The sequence below is a fragment of the Phalacrocorax carbo genome, chromosome 4, assembly GCF_963921805.1.
Source record: "Phalacrocorax carbo chromosome 4, bPhaCar2.1, whole genome shotgun sequence".
NCBI lineage: Eukaryota > Metazoa > Chordata > Aves > Suliformes > Phalacrocoracidae > Phalacrocorax > Phalacrocorax carbo.
Genome location: NC_087516.1, coordinates 37325234 through 37347992, shown reverse-complemented (window position 1 = coordinate 37347992; position 22759 = coordinate 37325234). Strand labels below are relative to the sequence as shown.

The 22759-nt window shown below is 40.2% G+C and overlaps 1 protein-coding gene across 11 annotated transcripts in view; it reads left to right on the top strand.

The window, feature by feature from the left end:
• TENM3 (teneurin transmembrane protein 3) overlaps positions 1-19559 on the top strand; it is a 416596-nt gene extending 397037 nt beyond the window's left edge. For all 11 annotated transcript variants that reach the window (XM_064449664.1, XM_064449667.1, XM_064449668.1 and 8 more), the window contains 5 exons: positions 370-605; positions 6573-6869; positions 8075-9686; positions 12404-12534; positions 15937-19559. In XM_064449664.1, the coding sequence (XP_064305734.1) occupies positions 370-605; positions 6573-6869; positions 8075-9686; positions 12404-12534; positions 15937-16692 (3032 nt within the window). In that variant the 3' untranslated portion in view covers positions 16693-19559. The remainder of the gene's footprint in view (positions 1-369; positions 606-6572; positions 6870-8074; positions 9687-12403; positions 12535-15936) is intronic.
• Positions 19560-22759: the final 3200 nt, after the last annotated feature.

The following is a 22759-nucleotide window of genomic DNA, read 5'->3' as shown; positions in this document are numbered from 1 at the left end:
AGCTTTAAAATAGCATGTGACGTCCTAGCAGCCACATCCTTGCAAATGTTAGTAGTCACAGTATGCTTCAGATTAGGCCAAAAATGCCTAATGAAACAGCAGGAAATTTGTTTTGTGCCAGTCCAAAGACTATACTCTGAGGGTGTGATTTGCTTAAGTGTTTAAGAGACTTTGAAGATGGGTCCCGACAGCATTTGTGCTCTCATGTGATACAGATATTCTTACCATTCTCACTGTGGGTGTTCATTACGATTGGGTCAGTTAACGTGAAGTGAAGATGCTACTTGTACATATTGCATAAAGTGTGCAGGACAATGCAGACTCTTAACCCATGTAGGTAACCTGTGCTTCTCTTTTTTGCCTTTTCAGATCAGTTAAGAAATAGCTACCAGATTGGTTATGATGGCTCACTGAGAATCCTGTATGCCAGCGGCCTGGACTCACACTATCAGACAGAGCCGCACGTGTTGGCTGGCACAGCCAATCCAACAGTGGCAAAGCGAAACATGACCCTCCCAGGGGAGAACGGGCAGAACCTGGTGGAGTGGCGATTCCGGAAAGAGCAAGCCCAGGGAAAAGTCAACGTGTTTGGCCGAAAGCTTCGGGTAAGCATGCAAGCATGCGTGGTATCTACTATGTTCTCATATAGTGAGAGGAAATGTAAATACATGCCTGTAGGTATTGCCATCCAACAACCACAGAATATTTACCGTAGACAAGCTTACTGTAGAGCTGGAAGTACTTGCTTGTATTACTTCATTTATTGGCTGCTTTTCCTTACTAGTTGCTCTTTTCTGTGGACTTTAAACTGTTGTTTTTAACCTGGAATGCATTGGAATGAATTGGGATGAATGAATAGTTTTCTGCTTTCCTTCCCTTTTTTTTGTTTCTGGTACTGAATTCACACACCTGGTTTTGAATCTTGTTTTAAATTATTCTACCATAAGTTAGTACAGTCCTAGGATTTTCTTTCTTTTTTATTTTAAATAAAAATTGTACTAATACTTATTTCTGGTAGAAAGGGTTTTACTGTGTGTGCTTGTATATGGCCTATTCCTCTAACATATGTCTTTACCATTTTGTTGGCATTTCTTCTTCCTATATAGTGAGTGAAATATAAGTAGGAAGCAAACTATGATTTATAACAGCTATTTGCTAAAGACAACATATATTAAGCATTTAAAAATGGGTTGCCAGGAGACCATTTCAAGACCACATCAGAGGTCTGACTTACTATTAGAACTGAAATCAGTTCTTCAAAATAAGGCCTAGGCAGTATATCAAATTAAGGTAAATAATTTCAGACCACTTGACTTCTAAGAGGTAAATGTCATTTTAAATCTTAAAATATTTTATATCTTCCTTTGGGACGAGAAAGGAGGGAAAGCTGTCATGCACCTTATATTCCTCTCTACCACTTGCTCTGCAAGAAGAATGGATTTTTTCCAAAAAGGGGGAATGATTATTCACAGTAACTGCTGCTTAAGAGCAACATACTTGTACCTAGCTACGGCAGCTGTCTTACATGCATAAGGAAGAGGAAAAGGAAGCCATGCTTCTGGAGCTCATCCTTGTAGTTCTGGTTCACAGGCATGTCATTACACAGCACAGTGGGATAATACACCTGCCAATTCATTTGTGAAAGAAGCCCAAAAGAAAATAAAATAACCTTACCAATGGCATTTGGTTTTGGCAGTGAAACAAATCACCATGAGTCCAGTTCTCAAAAGTGACACAAAATGTTGGCATTCAAGTGTAGAGAAGGTAAAAGAAATACCATGGGCAACTTTAACTTGGAAGAGTTAACAGGAAAAAGGAACAGCAGAGAAGAGGGAAAGATCTAACAAGGTGGAGGGGAAAGTGAGAGATCATAAAGAGTAGTAATTAAAAGTGTATATACAAATGGGAGAAGTAAGGGCAGATGGGGAGTATGGGCTAATAAGAGAAAAATGCCTCAAAATAAAGTAAAGAAACTTGTCAGCAACAAAAGAAAAGGAAGGTTTTTTGAAATTTATTTACATGGGAAGATGTTACAGAAACATCGCTCGGAGGGGGATGTAGGAAAGTAGAGAAAGAAAACAACAGGAATGACTTAGGGAGCTCATCATTTCCATCTACAGATATGTCAGTAAGCTTCTGCTGCAAAGAAGACAAACGTAGATAAAAAAGCAGTGACAAAATGTATTGCCAGTAAATGCACTCATATATATGACACTTTCACTGAGTTATGTATATGCAGTGTTTAACATTACAAAGTGCACTCTCAGGTACTGTCTTGGTTTTCTATCTTGTATTCGTTCTACCCACCACTAGGAGTCTTTATAAAGAAATTAATTAGGAATTATGTCACCATCCCTTAAATAAACAATCCTCTGTCGATGTTACTTTGGTTCAGACTTGTTTAGTATTTGTTCAGTAAGCTGGTTTTGTCCCTGGATCTCTACGTTTGGTCTGTAGGGTGGCCTTGGGCAGAGGTCCTGACAGTCTTCTACATGAAAGAGCCTTTTTAGGGCATTTGTATTGAGGCCAGAGAGACTCTCACTCACAAGGAACTGGTATGGGCTCCATCTCAAGGGGTGCACCCAGAGTAGACGGGTAACACAGACAAGGGAGCTCACAGGAAAAGTTTGCTCTGCCTCCTCCTGAGACCTAATGTGCTCCAAGCTCTGCAGAGGTCCCCAGTTTTCTCATTACCTCTTGAATCTCTCTGTAAAGCACAGCAATATACTTCTACTCCTAATGGGGTAATCACAGTCAGATTTCATGTTTCTGACCGGAAAGAAAAACAAGAGTTAAAGCAGAGCAGGATAGATGGACACCTAAATTACTGAAACGTAGCAGGACAGTAGGTAGGGACTGTCAGGAGACTCAGTTTTGGTCATTAAGTGTTTCTTCACTGAAAATTTCCTGAACGCAATAGGGTTTGCATGGCAAGGTTTTGGTAGAGAGGGGACTTCAGGGGTGAGAAGTGCCAGCTGGCTCCAAGATGGACCTGCCACTGGCCAAGGCTGAGCCTATCAACAATGGTGGTAGCACCTCTGGGATAACATAGTTAAGAAGGGGAAAAAAAGGCCTGCGCAACGGCAGCCAAAGAGAGGAGTGGGAATATATGAGAGAAACAGCCCCGCAGACATGAAGGTCAGTGAAGAAAAGGGGGTAGGAGGTGCTCCAAACGCCAGAGCAGAGAATCCTCTGCAGCCCGTGGTGAAGACTATGGTGAGGCAGGCTGTCCCCCTGCAGCCCATGGAGGACCCTGCGCCGGAGCAGGTGGATGTCCAAAGGAGGCTGTGATTGCATGGGAAGGCCACGCTGGAGCAGGCTCCTGGCAGGACCTGTGGCCCCATGGAGAGAGGAGCCCACGCTGGAGCAGGTTTGCTGGCAAGATTTGTAACCCCATGGGGGACCCATGCTGGAGCAGCCTGTTCCTGAAGGACTGCACCCCGTGGAAGGGACCCACGCTGGAGCAGTTTGTGAAGAGCTGCAGCCCGTGGGAAGAACCCATGTTGGAGAAGTTTGGGGTGGACTGTCTCCCATGGGAGGCCCCACACTGGAGCAGGGGAAGAGTGTGAGGAGTCCTCCCCCTGAGGGGGAAGGAGCAACAGAGACAATGTGTGATGAACTGACCACAACCCCCAGTCCCCATCCCCCTGCGCCGCTGGTGGGGAAGAGGTAGAGAAAATCAGGAGTGAAGTCAAGCCCAGGAAGAAGGGAGGCATGGGCAGAAGGTGTTTTTAAGGTTTGAGTTTGTTTCTCATTACCCTACTCTGATTTGATTGGTAATAAATTAAACTAATTTCCCCAAGTCGAGTCTGGTTTGCCCATGACAGTAATTGGCAAGTACCCTCTCCCTGTCCTTATCTTGACCCATGAGCCTTTCGTTATATTTTCTCTCCCCTGCCCAGCTGAGTAGGGGGAGTGATAGAGCAGCCTTGGTGGGCACCTGGCGTCCAGCCAGGGTCAACCTACCACATATTTTTGTCATAATGAAACCCAGAGGTTTCAAATAAACTTGGAGTGTGACTGTCTTAGGCACAATAAAAACGATCAAGTTTTGCTGTAAAAGCATTTTGGTAGCAGAGTAGTTAAGAAACACTTCAGTCAAAGACAGTACTTTAGCTGACATATGTTATTCCAGCCCTACACTCTCCAATGAAAGAAGCTACATCACCAAAACTTGTTGTTATTATAATTGCCATCTGTATTGTGAGATTATGCAATCACAGCCAAAATTTCACCAAAAGCTCACGTCTGAAAGCAAGAGCTATGTCAGCAGAATCTGGTGGGAGAAAGAGGCATTTCCTTTCTTTCCCCCTGCATCCTACCCTTACACAGCCCAGACAGATGGAAAGTGAGAAGGCAAGGAATGTTATTATCCTATTTAGCAGATAAGGCAGTGAGACAGCCAGATTAAGTACTTTGTTGCAATTTACACCGGAAGGATGTGCTTAGCCAAGAAATTAACCACAATTGCTTGGACATCTGCCTTAACCATAAAACCACCCTTCCCTCCTTGCCAATTCAGAAATCAGAAGCGCCCATTCTCAGTTCAGTGTCTAAGCCCAAGAGGTAGACATGAAAATTAATAAAAATCGTAATTAAATGTAAAATAAGGAAGGGAAGATGGAGAGAAAGGGAGGGGAAAAAAATCGGAGAAGCAAAACAGGCAGGGGGATGCAGAGATGAGTGCAGGCATGTGTGGGAGAGGATGGGAAGTAAAAGCCAGAGATAAACAAGATTTAAGAGTTAATTTAGGCAAATGATTGAATATTAAATGTTGGAAAATTTAAACAAAAGCTACCTGAAAACGAAAAAGTGAAAAAAAAAGACAAAATGGAAGTGAATGGGAATGCTTCATAGTTAAGTTAAACCTACTTCCAGAATCAGTCTTGTAGTGTTAATTTTTCAAAGTATATTTAAATAACATTTGATGGCTCATTAAATATATAAAGTACCTATTCTGCATCTGCTAGACTTTGTGTTCCTTATTTAGAGAATTTACATGAAAACATTATTTTTGTTCTGAAATTGGTAGCGCAGATTGTTCTCATGCCAGTGATTTCATATTGAAAAAAAGAAAGGTAATGTAGATGGATAGGCAGACAGACAGACTGATATAAGCAAAACTGAGCATTTGTGGGAAATTTTTTTTTATATTTGCCTATGACCCATCACCAGGACTTTAATACTTTTTATGCCAATAATAAAGGATCTAAGTTATATTGATCTTTTAGAAGCTTATCAGCCCCAGGGTATAAGTACCAACATCCATGACATATGGATTTTTGAACATGCAGCCCTGAAAAATGCAAAGATCCTCCAGTCATTTCTTTGGTCAGGATATCTATTTTCTTGTTCTCTTCTGACTGTTATTTAGCCATCTTTCTTCCCCTCTGTAATACATGCATCAAGAACTTGAAAAGGAACTTTAAGAAGAAATGTTAATACACAAAATATATGTCCATTTGTCCCCTACTTCCCATTTGTAAGCAAAATACAGTGTTGAAAAATCTTAGTTATCAGAAATGGTTTACAGATGAACAAAGAAATCCTAGAGGCCTGTTTGAGAACACTAAAAAACAGTTCCGTGCAGAGGGGGAACAGAGAAGTGCGAAAATACCAATGTGGGAAAAGAAAACCTGGCATTTTCCTTTCATAAATACAAAAATGAGAGCTGATTCAATGAAACTGAAAGTTAGGGGATTTAGAACGCTGAAGAGGGATGGGGACGGGGATGACAACTTCAATGTAAAAGTATAGAAATCACTATTCACCACCTTAGTTTACATATATAAATAATAGAGTTTTCAACATAAATGTATCTAGGCTAAGGCTTTAATTTCAAATTAAAACAGTTACAAACTTCAAAGCATTTATAACTGGTTTTCAGTGCTTCAGTTGTCTTCCAGGCATTTATGGCTTTAAGTGGTCAGTTAACTAGGCAAAAGACATAATCCTCTACTAAGGATTTCAGCCTCATAAACATATTGCAGCTGTGAATGGGATACTGAGTTGAAGTTCCATTTGATCCAGAAGGGGAAGGCCTATGTTCTAAAAACTGTTTAATCTTAATTTGAAGATTTAACATGCTTTTGAAGACCTTAATTTTGTATTGAGCATTTTGAAAAATACTTGCTGCAGAGGATTAGGATTCAGTTCTTTCTTAGCGTGATTGTTATGAACTGGACAAGCGGTTGCTAGGAATATGTTTTGACAATAATATGCAGATATACACTGGTCTGCCTACAAAAGAAGTAGTTTGTTAGCTGAAATGGCCCTATTTATTACAGAAGTTTTGAGTGCACATCTTTCAGTATTTTCTTAACAGTTGACTAAGCATCAAGAAAAAACACATTGCAACAAATTCTGGGCCATCTCTTCATATAATGAGACCTTCTAAAGTAGATGCTAATGTAGTGCCTTACATTGTATCAAGAATTTGCTAAAATAATATACGCACACAGCAAATCAATCACTGTGAATGGTATTTAAAGAACAGCTAGCTTTGTGGAAATAATAAGAGGCTAGGGTTTGAACAGCATGATTTATTGTGTCGTTTTGTTTGCTTTAAAAAGGTTAACGGCAGAAACCTCCTTTCAGTTGACTTTGATCGAACCACAAAGACAGAAAAGATCTACGATGACCACCGTAAATTTCTGCTGAGGATTGCCTACGATACGTCAGGGCACCCCACCCTGTGGCTACCGAGCAGCAAGCTGATGGCTGTCAATGTTACCTATTCATCCACAGGTCAAATAGGCAGCATACAGCGAGGGACGACTAGTGAAAAAATAGAGTATGATGGACAGGGAAGGATAGTGTCTAGAGTGTTTGCTGATGGGAAGACTTGGAGTTACACGTATTTGGAAAAGGTAAAGAACACTCAGGTTTTAAAAAATGCTTTGAATATGCTGAAGTTCTGCAGCATCCCACTGCTGCATACAAAGCAGAAACAGGTAGTAGAAGCGCATTCCAATTATTCTAAGTATCAACATGTGATTCCTAGGGGAATATTTTATACAATAGATATGTAATCACGCTGTAGCTAATTGCTAGGAATTGATGTCTTTTATTTAGGCCACTGACTAATGAGAAGCATCAGTATTTACCTTTTATCTTAACACTTAAAATAAGGTACTGGGACTAGATCTCTGCAGTGTGATTCAGTTGAAAATAATTTGTTTCTAACTTCATCACTGTTGTTTTTTTTCACTACCAAGAAAAGCTCTTGTTTCTAAATAGTTACAGTTGTCAACTTGTATTTGCTATATGTTGCAGCATCAAAATAAATGATAGGCGAAAGATTAGGAGTCTTCATTATATACGATTGGTGAATGATAGCTCTCCCTCTAGAAATACTTGTGAAAATCCTGCTTGTGAGATCTCACGCCTGCTATGCAAAACAAGAATCCATTTCTCTCTCGGGTTTAAATACATTTCTGTTGAAGCTGTGGCCCAGCAAGTACTGCTTACTAGTCACTGCAGACGTAATTTAATTAAGACCTATGATACATAATAGCCACACACCAGAAAAATGTCAGAATAATTCCAGGTAGCTCGTTTTGATATGAATAATCAAACAATTGTCTTGCCTATGTCTTAAAACCTTACAGAACAAGAACACAGTATTAAGGGATCTCAAGCTCTTCAAATTCTCCAAAATCATCTCTAATTGTAGGGAAGAAATTGTATCTCCCATATGTTGTTCTCCTCATGAGTTAATGGCTCTAAGACAGTTTTACTTCTTCCCATATTAAACATGACTTATCTCAATCCATTGACAATCTGCTGTTTAGCTGTGAGTGCTTGATAAAAGAGTGATACAGTCATAACAAGTAGCAAATTATGAATGTGGAACTACTAATTACAGAACCCCTTACAATTAAGCATCCAAGTAAATTAGGCAGGGAGATGTTAACAACATGTAAGGTCAAGGATAACTCAATTAAAGAGGAGATAATTTTCGCAAGTGGGAATGTCACATTTTTGTGAAGAAATAGCATCAGTATACGGGGGGGGGGGGGGGGGGGGTACTCCACCATTTGTCACATGGTAAAAATCTGTTCTTAATTTTCAGTCAATGGTTCTTCTGCTTCATAGCCAACGGCAGTATATCTTTGAATATGATTTGTTGGATCGGCTTTCTGCTGTCACCATGCCCAGTGTTGCTCGTCATACCATGCAGACTATCCGCTCCATTGGCTATTTCCGGAATATATACAACCCCCCGGAAAGTAATGCTTCTGTTATAATGGACTACAATGAAGAAGGGCAGCTCCTTCAAACTGCTTTCCTGGGGACAAGCCGAAGAGTATTATTCAAGTACAGACGGCAGACCAAGCTCTCAGAAATTTTATATGATAGTACAAGAGTTAGTTTTACTTATGATGAGACAGCAGGAGTGCTGAAAACAGTAAACCTCCAAAGTGATGGTTTTATCTGCACCATTAGATACAGGCAAATTGGCCCATTGATTGACAGACAGATTTTCCGCTTTAGCGAAGACGGAATGGTAAATGCCCGATTTGACTACAGCTACGACAATAGCTTCCGAGTGACTAGCATGCAGGGTGTCATCAATGAAACACCATTGCCTATTGATCTCTACCAGTTTGATGATATCTCTGGCAAAGTTGAACAATTTGGAAAATTTGGAGTTATATATTATGATATTAACCAGATCATTTCGACAGCTGTAATGACCTACACAAAACACTTTGATGCACACGGCCGCATCAAGGAAATTCAATATGAAATATTTCGGTCATTAATGTATTGGATTACAATTCAGTATGATAACATGGGACGAGTGACAAAAAGAGAAATTAAGATCGGGCCGTTTGCCAACACCACGAAATATGCTTACGAATATGATGTAGATGGCCAGCTCCAGACAGTTTATCTGAATGAAAAAATAATGTGGCGATACAACTATGACCTGAATGGCAACCTCCACTTGCTCAACCCCAGTAGCAGTGCCCGTTTGACACCACTTCGCTATGACCTGAGGGACAGAATAACTCGACTAGGTGATGTTCAGTACCGATTAGATGAAGATGGATTTCTGCGCCAGAGGGGTACTGAAATCTTTGAATACAGTTCAAAGGGCCTTCTTACTCGAGTTTATAGCAAAGGCAGTGGGTGGACAGTGATTTACCGTTATGATGGACTTGGACGACGAGTTTCCAGTAAAACTAGCCTTGGACAGCATCTCCAGTTTTTTTACGCAGACCTTACTTACCCAACCAGGATAACTCATGTATACAACCACTCAAGTTCTGAGATCACATCTCTTTACTATGATCTACAAGGACACCTTTTTGCCATGGAAATTAGCAGTGGAGATGAGTTCTACATTGCATCAGACAATACGGGGACACCACTGGCTGTTTTCAGTAGCAATGGTCTCATGCTTAAACAAATTCAATACACTGCTTACGGAGAGATCTATTTCGACTCTAACCTTGACTTCCAGCTGGTAATAGGATTCCACGGAGGCTTATACGACCCACTGACCAAGCTAGTCCACTTCGGAGAAAGAGATTATGACATCCTGGCAGGCCGGTGGACAACACCTGATATCGAAATCTGGAAGAGAATTGGGAAGGATCCAGCTCCTTTTAATTTGTACATGTTTAGAAATAACAACCCAGCCAGTAAAATACACGATGTGAAGGATTATATCACAGGTAAAAGAAGGGTACTTAATTGCAAGACTGTCTCCCACTTCCTCAAAAATTTACATTTCTGTGGTCTCATGACCTGGAACCTGATTATCTGTGTTATATGCTGAGGATATTGTCTGGGGAAGGTTAGTAAAGAAACTCTCAGGGAAGATAATTGTTCAGGAAAGTACTTGGCATTCAGAACCAGATCAACAAGTGATTTTAACTTGGGGGTGCTGGACCTACAGACATCCAATTTACACTGGAATTCACAATTTTGGTGAAGTATGTCCTATTTGGAAAAGTTCTTTATGAGGAAGCATTAAGCACTTAGCAATGACAATAATTATAACAAACACACTTATCAGGAATAGGGAGATAGCAAATGGGAGGTCTTGAAAATATCTCATCTAGCTTAAGACATTGATTTAGGTACCTGCGTAAGACATTAAGATCCAGAGGCCATTATTAGCTTTTGGGTTTAGGTAGCTAAACCTAAACCTCGTGCCCTACAGTGTCCTTATGGCACTGTATTATTGGACTGTTGACCCAAAAAGATAATTCAGAGCATCTCAGTATACAGAGGGGTTAGGTTTTGCAAAGTACATTTTGGAGTACCAGTGGAAACTGACTCTTCCTCTCCCACTGACTGAAGATACCTCAGGTAGAGATCTCAGTGGAAAGGAAAGAGGAGCCCTAGGTTCTCCTTCCAATACTGTTACACATTATCCAGTGCTCTTATAATGAAAAAATAGAGTCCTTGAGCCAGTACAAGATTAAGAATGCCTCAAGACCGTTCATGAGAATCTCCTTACATGTGCATTAGAGTCAGGCTTCTTCATGGCCCTGGGCTACTGAGCAGTAAAAAGGACATATTCATGGACCAGAAAGACCAAAGACAAGAGGGAGTGAGACTGTAAGGTAGCAAGGGGTCTTTCTGTGAACAATTTAAGTCATTAACATGGCAGCAAATATTAACTGGAAGTTGGCTGATATTTTCCAGGGTAGGTTTTTGCAAGGCTACTAATGTAATTTGGCTAAGAAAGACAAGTCCAATAAGCTCCAGGGCCAGCACAAAGTAATGAGTACACAGCCAGGGGCACGGCAGGAGTAGGATATAGAAAAAGGAGCATGAATTTTTTCTTCTGGCAACAAAGAGCTGCTAACATGCCACTTCTTGTATAACTGAATTCTTAGGGAACCTACATGCTTTTGGGGGGGTCTAGAGTTGGTGATGTGTACTGTTTTCCATTATTCTACATACAAAAAAATCTGATTGCACATCACCACAAGTTTCTGAAAAACGCATTGCTCAGATACATTTGAATTTTTATATTTGAATAGATGTAAATAATTGAAATATTTTACACAGTGCCAGACTACAGGAGGGGCTCAGCCCCACTTACTTACGAGTTGTGAAACTACCACTCAGAAAAGCATCCTGGGAATCAAGTGGGTTTGCATTAATTTAACAAACAGCAGCTATTAACAGGGTCGCTAACAGGCTGCCTGGGAGCAAGGATAATAACAGACCTTTAAATCCATCCTCTTTTAGCAGCATGTGCTGTAGGGGATGCAGTTGCAATCAGATTCTATGTGGCAGTGAAGATGACGCACTTTGTTCAAAAATGGCCCTCAAAATACAGTTTTAGTTATTTTCTTAACATCTTTGATGTATGGAATACATAGACACACGCTGCTCATGTAAGGTTATTACAATGAGTAATTTGGCTGACTGGTAGTTTTAGATGCAGAGCCTCATGAGGCACATCATTTATCTGGAAAGGTTAGATATTATTTTAAGGTAAATATTATTTTATTCTTTTCACATTTGGAAAAATCTGATTCCGTGTTCCATTTATTTGGGGTTTTCTTAAATGAAGACTACTAGACTTGGTAAGGAGCACTCTGCCAACTTCTGCTGAGCTTAGTATTTGTGAAAGATAGGGTAGAAAGACAGAAGCAAGGTAGAGCGCCCATTCTTGCCCAGGAGTTGTGAACTAATTAATTGTTGGCATCCCTAATTTATTTATTTTTAACAGAACATAAAATGTATCATAAATAATGTTATCTAATGCTAACTTAGTATTCTGTCTGCTTACTGATGCAACTGTAATACATTTCATTAGCTTTTAATTTCATCAGTTCGACTTCATCTCGAAGATGGTGAGATTTCTCTTGAATCAATATAAAATATCTGCCAAATCATGTAAAAGGTAATTGACTGCATAGGTGTTATTTCAGGAGTAGTTGGGAGACAGTACAATAACACATACGTAATAAAAGGACAGGATGTTCTCTGCAGTACTTTTTCTTTCTTGCTTTGTTTTAAACTATTGATGATGAAGGTGCAACATAGACACTGTGCAGCCTGACCACGAAATCCCAATTAGTTTAGGTTATATTAGAAGGAAATCTCACTTTAGTTGTGCTCCTACAGTTGTTCTGGAAGTCACCAAGGCCTTCAGAATTGCTGAAACCTGCCATGCCTTTCAAATTAGCATAGTGCAATTCTTACACAGAACAGAAGTCTTCTTGTAAGTTTATAACTTCAAGTTTATGGCATAGGCTTGCTGTTCCAGGTGTAGTACAAAATTCATCCATATCAAAACGAAGACTGTTGAGTAATTTTCATGTTACAGAAGGAAATCAACTATGCCAAAAACTATTCCATGTAAAAATGTATGATTGCAAAACATAGAACAATTCTAATACTTTTTTTTTTAATCATTCTCTTTCAGATGTTAACAGCTGGCTGGTGACATTCGGCTTCCATCTGCACAACGCCATTCCTGGTTTCCCTGTTCCGAAATTTGATTTAACAGAACCTTCTTATGAACTCGTCAAGAGCCAGCAATGGGAGGACATACCAGTAAGAAACAAAACCAAACATATAAATGGGACAAGACAGAATGCTCCCTTCTATTCAGGTCTTATTTAGGCATGGATAATCCTGACAGGGTTACTTGCTAAGTTAAATCTGAACAGTGCTTTTCAAACCTCTAATTTTTATCTACCTTCAAAAGAATTTGAGAAATCATAGATGGTGGGTTTTCTTACAGATTTGCTAATTTAGGTGCCATTTTAAATAAGCTTTTGTTTGCTTTCAGCAATAATAACGCAGAAAGACAACAATCAGTGAGAAGGAGTTTAAGACCCTTTAAAGATGTCTAAGTTTCATAGTAGAAACTACAGAGATTAGATTTGTACTTAATACTCTGCCTGAAGGCAGAAACTGAACACTGTAGTAAAAATTAGACTGTGAAATAAACAGAAGAACAGGTGATATAAATTATGCATACCAGGCACCACTACAATTTTACTTCTCTTTAATATTAACCATGTTTTATATGTAAAGATAAAATATTGAAAATGAAATTACCTGAGGTAAAACCCATTATATTACATAAAACCAAAATTCCATGTGCTTATGAAGTTCTTTGGGAGGAAAAAAATGAACTTCAGTCCTGAAAACCTGCTACAGTTTTAAATTGTGGAAGAAATAAATGTGAAGTTAAAATCTAAATCTGCTATTTAAGAAAATTATATTTACAAATCAAACTTAGTCAGCAATTGAAGACCTATGCCCTTGAAAAATCCTACAATTCTCAGTTAAGAAGGAAGTGTTAAGAGACAATAAAATAGGTAATCCCTTAGCGAGCAGTCAAAACCAGATCTCTTTTTACAAGAATTGTGATAAAGAACTTTACGAGATTAAAAGAGGATGTGATCTTGAAGAACCGTACAACTTAATTTAGACAAAAAATCATTAGAAGGGTGGCCCAGGAGAGGGGAGCATATGCAAGCTAATTTTGCATGCATGAAGAGAGACCCACTGTATATATATATTTTTTAATAGCCAGGGATTGCGTAATGGGGGAAGACCTTAGAGCACAGCATGAGATTAGTGTTTCCCATGAACAGCAGAAGCAGTGAAGGAGGAGCATTGCAAGTATTCCAGGCAAGGTTGTTGTATCAGGAGCTAAGAGACCTGTCATACGGCATGGCTGTGAAGAACTATCAGAGGTTGTTAATTTAGATCTCAGAGGCTCAAGAATGCAATTATCCACTAACACCAGCAAAGGTGCACCAGGAAAAGAACCAGTCTTTTGGTCAAAGGTGGTCAAAGAGATGAGAGCAGACAGCTAGTTGTCATAAATCTTCACGAAAGAGCTCAGCAACGTGAGGAGTGCCAGGGGCATGTGACATGACAGAGAGAAGCGGGAGGAACACAAAGATTAAAAATTCTCAGGCAGGAAGAGGCTGTGACTATGATATTCACTGGTGAACAAGTAGCCAGAAGTAAACACACAAACCACTTAGTATTTTGAAACATTCTGGAGTGAGTGAGCTTTACTGAGCTCTGAGGTTTTGCTTCAGTGCTCTGAGGATACATGTTAAAAATAAACAAACTTTGTCATTATGAAGTTGCTGTAGCATTTTGCTGCTCTCTCTGATGGGCATGCTGTCTAGAATATATTTTGTGCTCAATAGCTTTCATGTAGGATTTACAACAGCTGAAATCCATACTTGTTAGCAAGTGCAGACGGGAATCTGCCACATTCAAGAGGAGTTGAGAGTCCAAGTCAATTCGTAATTCCCTCGGGAACTGTCCCCTCCAGAAAGCCGTCCTCATGGCAGAGCAGAGAAGCCTTTGCAAACCTTTTGCCAGGCTTTGATTAGCAGCAAGGCTGAATTAAGGTTGGAGAATTCTGTTAATGACTCTTGCTTGGTCTCCCATCCAGAAATTCGGGAAAACTAAACAGGCGTTTGCCTCGTTTGTCAGCAATGAATCAAGTGGGTTAAACAGTATTTTACTGAAGGGAGAAGGGGTCAATTGGAAGATAAACTGGATCATCTACAGAAGCTAAGTGCTCCTTTTCAAAAGTGCAGCCAAAGCTATTTAAGTCTTTCTCTCTGTTTCCTGCTGAGACAACTGCTAGGGCAGCTGTCTGTTCCCCACCCCCATCAATACTAGCTCATTCACAGCTTGTAGCTGCTAAGACCCAGGGTTAGACAGATAAGATGTGCCTATCCTGTGCAGTTGTCAGGTCTTACCCCATCCACAGCTGACCCCATGTTAGCTGCCCCACTTCCTACCTGCACTAGCTAACCATTCCTGCTAGCTGCTCCCGCCCTTCTAGCTGTTCTGGCTAACCACGGCAGTTATGCTGTCAGGTCCCGTTCCGCAGCTATGCTCTTTCTTCACCAAGAGTCCATCAGGCATACTGGGCCACACATAGCTCTTCACAGTTAAGCCAACTTTTTAAACAGGTTCTCCTATCGTAGCTTTTCCATCTTGTGCTTTTGCGCCTCACAATTGCCCCTCTTACTTTCTCCCCTTTATAGCATGTCTACCTTTTCACCGTACGCCCCAGTCGTACGGTCGTACGGTAAAACATGAACGACCAAGTAGGCATATTTTAGACCTGCCCATTTGTTCTTTTCATTCCTTGCCCCTTCTCTTTGCTAGCTGTCAACAAAGCACTCTGCTATATTCAGGACTGCACCCCTCTGAGATTCTGGGGAGAGAAGCTGTTTGTCTCTTTTAGGCAGCATGCTGATACTTGGAGGGAAATGGAAGCTCACACAACTGAATTGGCTGCAGCTTTTTCACACACCCCTTTTTATCAGTTTCTGCAATTATTTGCAAGGCCTCAGTCCCCAAGATTCCACCCCTTTGCTCTGTACCATTTGCTTCCTTCTCTTTCAATGTCAAGACTGTCATTACAGTTTGATTTCCTCCCCCCCTTCCTTAGCAGCTTGAGGGGTTACCAGAGCCTCCCTGCAGTTCAGTCTCAGACTGCAGCCTCCTGACTCAGCATAAAGGAAGGCTTGTTCCTGTTCTAAAGCGCACAGCTTCGTGACCTGTAAAAATGTCCTCAATTTGGATGGAGCCATGGTAGAGAGGAATCAGAGTTAAACAAGCTCAGATGATGAGATGACAGTGCAGTAAGATAGCGCTTACCCCATATTAAGTATTAGCATTGCAAAGGTCTGTCCTGTGCAGCCCAGTAAGTAGCCTCTGAAGTTAAATCTTACTTTTGTGCAGGTTCTCAGGGAGACAAAGAGAAAAAAGACCTGAACATTATCAAACAAAATAGTCTTGTAACTCAGCAGAACAAGCAGTATGTAGATTTAATTAACTCCTTGGCACTGTCAGTTGTGGCATATCCTGTTGTCGTCCACGGGCAGCACACCAAGAAAGCCTGGCTGTTTGGCATCTAGAAGGCTACAGATGGCTGGTAAAACTTCTGTCTGTTCTTGTTTACAGCCAATTTCTGGAGTGCAACAACAAGTGGCGAGACAAGCAAAGGCTTTCCTTTCCCTGGGAAAGATGGCAGAGGTGCAGGTCAGCAGACGGAAATCCAGTGGAGAGAAGTCATGGCTGTGGTTTGCTACCGTGAAGTCTCTGATTGGGAAAGGAGTGATGCTTGCTGTCAATCAAGGCAAAGTGCAAACAAACGTGCTCAACATTGCGAATGAGGACTGCATAAAAGTGGCAGCGGTTCTGAACAACGCCTACTACCTAGAAAACTTGCATTTCACCGTTGAGGGAAAGGACACACACTATTTTATCAAGACCACCTCCCCCGAGAGTGACCTTGGGACACTTAGGCTGACAAGTGGGCGGAAGGCCCTGGAGAACGGCATCAACGTCACTGTTTCCCAGTCCACCACTGTGGTAAATGGCAGGACTCGCAGGTTTGCTGATGTGGAAATGCAATATGGTGCTTTAGCACTTCATGTCCGCTACGGCATGACACTTGATGAGGAAAAGGCCCGGATACTGGAGCAAGCCAGGCAAAGAGCTCTTTCCAGTGCCTGGGCCAGAGAACAACAGAGAGTAAGAGATGGAGAGGAAGGTGCCAGGTTGTGGACAGAAGGAGAAAAGAGGCAGTTGCTAAGTGCTGGAAAGGTACAAGGATACGATGGGTACTATGTACTCTCTGTGGAGCAATATCCAGAATTAGCAGACAGCGCTAACAACATACAGTTCCTCAGACAAAGTGAGATAGGAAAGAGGTAACACACTGGCTTAGCTCAGGCTGCCAAAGAGACTGTGTACCAGTGTCTTCTAAAAAGGAGACCAAACTGTTTTGCTGCATTACTACTTGAGCCTAAGCTTACATCTTTGCTCAGATTTTTTCTGTAGCACAATCAGAACAGACTCTGTAACGAAGAGCGCCTTCCAGAAGAATGATACTGCTAATGACAAAACTTTTTTTTTCTCAATGACCTTAAAGGTGATCTGCTTTAAAGAATATGTTTACATATGCATATCGCTGCACTCAAGTTGGACTGAAAAGTATTAAAAGAAGAAAAACGAAAAGAAAAAGGCCTACAAATTTTGCAACAGGCTGGCTGTTCCTTTGAGGCACTGTATTTAATTAAGATACAGACCCATACAGTGTTTCCAAATATTACTGAATTGTTGACCTTTGCTTACAAGAAGTAGTCTCTTTCTCTCTCTCTCTCTCTCTCTCTCTCTCTTTCTCTCTCTCTCTTTCTCACTGCATAGGATGTGGTATGTATCTGTTAATTTTAAAACGTGGGGCAAAAATTACTGTTTATAGACAACCCAACTGCTTTAAACTGTGCTGCTTTCTAAAAGGACATTGGCACAAGTGACTTATGCTACCATGGGAATTTAATAATGGATTTTACAATGCTGACATGGTTTGCCTTGGGGGGGAAATGGCAAGTAGAATCCTTGTTGCAGATAAGCAAAGGAAACCCTGATTTTTTTGTAAATTATGTGAGACAAGTTGTTTATGGATTTTTATATGAATTACAATTTACTGTACATCAAATATTAGTCTCAGAGGAGTTAATTTATGTAAAGTGTTTAAAAAAGTTTATACTTAAAAAATAAAATGATAAAAACATGTGCTGTGTGTGATTTTTTTAAAGAAAAAGGAATTGCACCTTTTATGTTATAGCTGTACAGTATAAAGGATTATATTGTAGAGATATAACAGTGATGACTAATGTCCAAAAGTGTTAATATTTTTGTATTAGGTCTAAAGCTGTGCATCTATCACTCTGCTGATAGGATGGGACACTCCGAAGTGGCTGCCTGAATCAGACCGCAGCTCCTTCCCCTCCCGTACCTCTCCTGTCACCCAGGCCAGTGCCACTTCATCAGTCATTCTTAGAAGGCACAGTAACCAAATCAGTCTCGTTTATTATGATGGAAGACTTTAATAGGTTGGGTTTTCCTTGTCTTTTTCCAGCCCTAACGTAATAAATGGACATTTATTCATACCAGGTGGGGTTTCTGTTGTTTTTTTAGAAGCTTTGTTTCACAATGGAGAGAATAGTGTCTCAGGTGCTTGGCAATTGTATGTAGAAGAAGAAGAAGAAATGATGTAGTTTCATCCAGTTATGTCAACTTTGTCTTCTGTATAGTACAGCTCTTTTAGATGTTGTAACTCCGGATAGAAGAAGCGTACCTCTGACCTGATGCTACAGAATTGCTCTTTAGGCAGGCAGGCTCTTCAGTAGGGTCATCTCCTGGCCTTCAGCTGGCAGATCAAATCCCATTACTGTGAACGCTGAACCTGGGGATGGTGATGAAGGTCCAGTTGTAGTGCCTAGTCTGCATCTCCACACTACTGCATAGATTTGGCATGCTCTGCTCCAAGGCCCAGTATATTTGCTGCAGGACAGAACCGAAGTGTGCAGATGGTTCCTTATAGGAAGCCTGTGGTGGCATCTATGGCATCTGTTCTGCATCTTGGCTGAAACCATTCTTAGAGCTTTACTCTCATGAGCACTAAATTCAGCCACAAAAATAAATATTTTTAAGATGAGACAAAATTGGGGGTTTTTGATGTTCATTGAAATATACACAGTATTTCTATCCATGTATTATAATGACGAAACATAGTAAGTGAACGTGTCTTAACTATGAATGGTTCAAGTGGATGTAATAAAAATAGTTTTCTAACTGCTTTGTATTCTGAGAGTCTATGGTATTACATACTCTAAATTGCACATTAGGATTGTTTGATAAACAGATTTGACTTTCTCCCAGCCAAGTCGCTACCGAATCTACAGTATCAGTGCTATTACTGTATGTATGTATTTGGTAGAGCATACAGAACTAATTACACATATAATGAATGCTAATCATCTATTAGAATGAAAGCACAGATTAGTTGTTAGTATTTTTACCCTTGAAGTCTTGAGGGCCCTAAATTTAGAGAGGATATGTCAGACCCCAGAGGCGTGTCATTGATCTACGTATTCTTTTTAAAGATGTAAAATGCTAGGTGTTTGCAGTTCTGTTGGGTGGCTCTTCCACAGCACTGTATTTAGCATGCTGTAAGTGCTCTCTGTTGAAATAGGCTCATATTCTAAATTATGTCAAATGTTTCTGTTCTGTTTGAATATGAAAAGCTTGTATAACATGTCAACAATGAAATATATCTTCTACTTGACGCATACCAGTTCCTTCTCCTTTGTTCTGGCACCAATAAACAACAAATTATAGTATCTGTTGGTGATCATTTTAGATGAAGTCAAATCAAGCCAATTAGTGGTCTTGTTAGTAGGTATAATGAGCCTATTTCTTGCTAAAAAAGACTTGTGATCTGGACATGCTCCTGCAGGAAATAGTGACCTTGGGGAATATATAAACAAAAGATCTTTTTAAAGAAAAAAAATCTGTATAAATAAAAGCAGCATATTACAAAAAAAAAAAAAGGAGATTCTAAATATTTTAGGCAATGCCAGTCAAAATGCTATCCTGATATTTTGAGATGTAATATTTCGTCTGATTTGTATTGTTCTTTTAATTTGCCTTCTTAACTTTATATGTGTCCTGAATTTTCCACAAATTGATAACTATAGATTGCATCTAGGCTTTCCAATAAAAGCCAACCCAATGTGTGTGTGTGTGTGTGTGTTTATATCGGTTTTTTAAAACCTGTCAGATATTGCATCTGTGCTACTGCTTTTCTCATTGTATCGGAAGAAGCAAACTGATCCAGTTGCACTGGTATTGATTCATTTGCGTCACAGTTGGCAGTGTCTTTCTTGACTCTGTCCAATGGCCTTGTCTGCTAACTCAGCAAAGTGAATTACTCCATGGGCTCTCTCAGGTGGCCTACTTTAGAGAAACCATTAAATATATGTCACAAAGCCAAATCTTTCATAGATAAGGAAAAGCCAAAGAACAAAAACATCTCTTAGAACCGTTTCCTCCCATGTCCTCCTGAGTAAGAATATGACAAAGAAGTATTTGATTATAAATGATTAGGTTGGCACTGGTAGTTACATATATACACAGAAAAGATCCTTCAGTCTCCATTTAGACCCACTTTGCAGAAACTGCTGACTTCAGCACTGCTATATGTCAAGAGGCTGCTTTGATTTTAGTTGGAACAGGCAGGCTTCACCACACTTACTTTGTAGTGACAACCTTGAGCTGATAACATGTTGATCCAGCACGAATCAGGTCACACTGCTTAGCTAACTGTAGCCTAATTTTGTTATTTAAAAAAAAAATAAAGTCGTGCCAATAAGAGATCTTTGTATGTTCACACTTGGGAGGTGAGAGATTTGCATTTGACAAAGGAAGAAAAATGCCCATTACCACTGCCACTCTTCAGAGGCACTTTTAAAGTGATGGCTGAAAGACTAAAAGAAAAAACGCTGCATAAAATAACAGTTTAAAATTATTGTCTATGAGAGAATAGGCTGCATTCACAGAGAATCTGAGACGATAAAAGGTTTGAACTTTGTTTTCAGGAAAAAAAAAACAACACCCAAATCTTCTAAAAGTGTTAATACCTTGGTTTACTGCTAACTTGAGAATGGCGAGCCACAGCTATAGATATGGCCAGCTTGAGAATAGAGGAAGAGACTAGTGTGTAATTCTTTGGGGATGGGAAATGCAAAGCAAAGACACTCATTAGACACAGCTTCTAAGCAGCTTATTAGAAGCTGCTTATTTGACACTTATTAGAAGCTGCTAGGGTTAAAAATAAGCCAAAGCAGAGAGCATCACACAGCATAAACTGAACAGCACAGGCACAGTGAAATCATAGCCCTAACTGCAAAGCCACATCCAAATCGACCAGACCGATCAGCTTCTTGTCTGCAGCCAATTAGTGGTAAGGACCAAATATGCAAAGCTTATAAAATCAAATTGATCTCTGACTGCACTCACAAGTTGCTGGGGCTCAGTGAGCTTAAAAAAAAAAGCCAAAATGAAAACCAGTTCATTGATGGGTAAGTGCCAATTTTTCCCCCTGGGAAAAAAGGAACACATGGTCTCTAGCTGTTATGCTGATGGACAGAGCTTAAGACTTCAATTTTTCCTCTGAAGTTTTTAGCTTTGTGGCAGAGTAACTGTATGAGCAAATTTAACTGTGTGAGTGCCTAGGCTAGACCTATAAAAACGTCAAAACACACTAATAATAGATAAAGCCCCACTCCTTCCTCTCAGCCCATTTTTCAACAGGAGTAACATAAATAAGGATGCCAGGCTTAATTAAGTGCACCACCAAAATCTGAAAAAGAATACAGCTTGTCTGTTCAGCCCTCCCAGAAACATGAGTGTTGCAGATCACTAAAAATGTCTTAGGCCTTTTAGGGTGAAAAGATGGTGGAAAGGTTTGTTTCTCATGCCACCTCCAAATCACAAGACATAATACAGACTATTGCAGCTGGGACGGTGAGGGTGACAGGAACAAGAACATGCTGTCTGACACCGGGGCACAGCCTGCCCTGCTTTGGTAAGGGGATGTGCTAGGGATGGCAGGGGAGGGAGAAGGAAGGGAGGTGGCCTGTCATTAGGTGGTCTAAAATACAATAATGAGAGTGAAGCCGTACCATATTGCACAAATACTGGCATGAGGATTACTGCACTGTTCGTTATACACAGGCCTTAAAAAAAAAAAAAAATAATTAGAAAAAAAATACCCTGGCCTGATTTCTAACATCACAAATGCATGCAGTTCTGAGCTACGCAAGGATGACATAAAATGCATCCCTAAATAAATGTGCTAAGCATTGTTGCTGCTTCTAAACAAGGCAAGCTAAACAGTAACACCATCCCTTTCTTTAAGGACATAAGTACATAAGAGTCTTAGGTGCAATTTGGAAGGCGAAGAACAAGCAAAATAACATGGCAGCTCATTAGAGTGTCATGTTTTCACAGAACCTAGTCTATTGTGTTTAGTAGTTCTGCAGGTAGACTCTCTTACTGTTAATTACTATAACGTCCTAGGTAAATTGAGTAATCCTTTTAATTTACTAAGTTAAAATTCTGTCATTGAGGAATATAAATTTCTAGAGACGTGCATTTTTTTCCCCTACTATAAACTAAGTCAAAGCCCATAGTAACGTAATTATGCAGCTTCGAGTTAATGGTTCTCACAAAGCTGTCTTAATAAAGCCTTTTGGGATTCAGGAGGAAAAGGAGGAAATACAGAAACTAAGAACAGGGCTGGAAGGTGACAACATGTTTCAACTGGCTCTAGTTACTCAATCACACTTAAGCTGTCTGAGACAGCAGGGAGAGTGCCATGCATTACAGAGGCACACGGGAAATTGTTACCCCAATGCAATGAAGTATTTCCACATTCCAAGTCCAGGAATCATTTCAAAACTGAAATTACAGGAATGGCTATCTAATGAACCAATTAACCTTACATCAATCAAAAAAACCCGACAATATAGGGAAAGCTAATGGAGGCATCAGTTAAGAATTCAAAGCTGAGAGTAACTATAGGCTTGCAACAGTGTAGAGAAGTACATCCAGTGTTTGCTGGCAAGAACTGATAGGGAAAAAAACAGGGTGGGGGTGCTGGGAGGGATATAAGACCATAATACTAGGACCAGGTGCTCATCACCATTTTCCACAATGATGGGGAAGCGCGTATAAAAAAAAAAAAATTAGTGACGCCAACATCTGCAGATGACAAAAATTGATGGAGTGGCAAACAATGGCTAGGACAGAGCAGTCATACAGAACAACAACATGGATCACTCGCTGAAGTGAGCCCATTCAAACAAAATGCATTTTAATACAGGCAACTCCAGAAGTAAAATATCTCAGAATAAGAAATGCAAATCTTGCTATG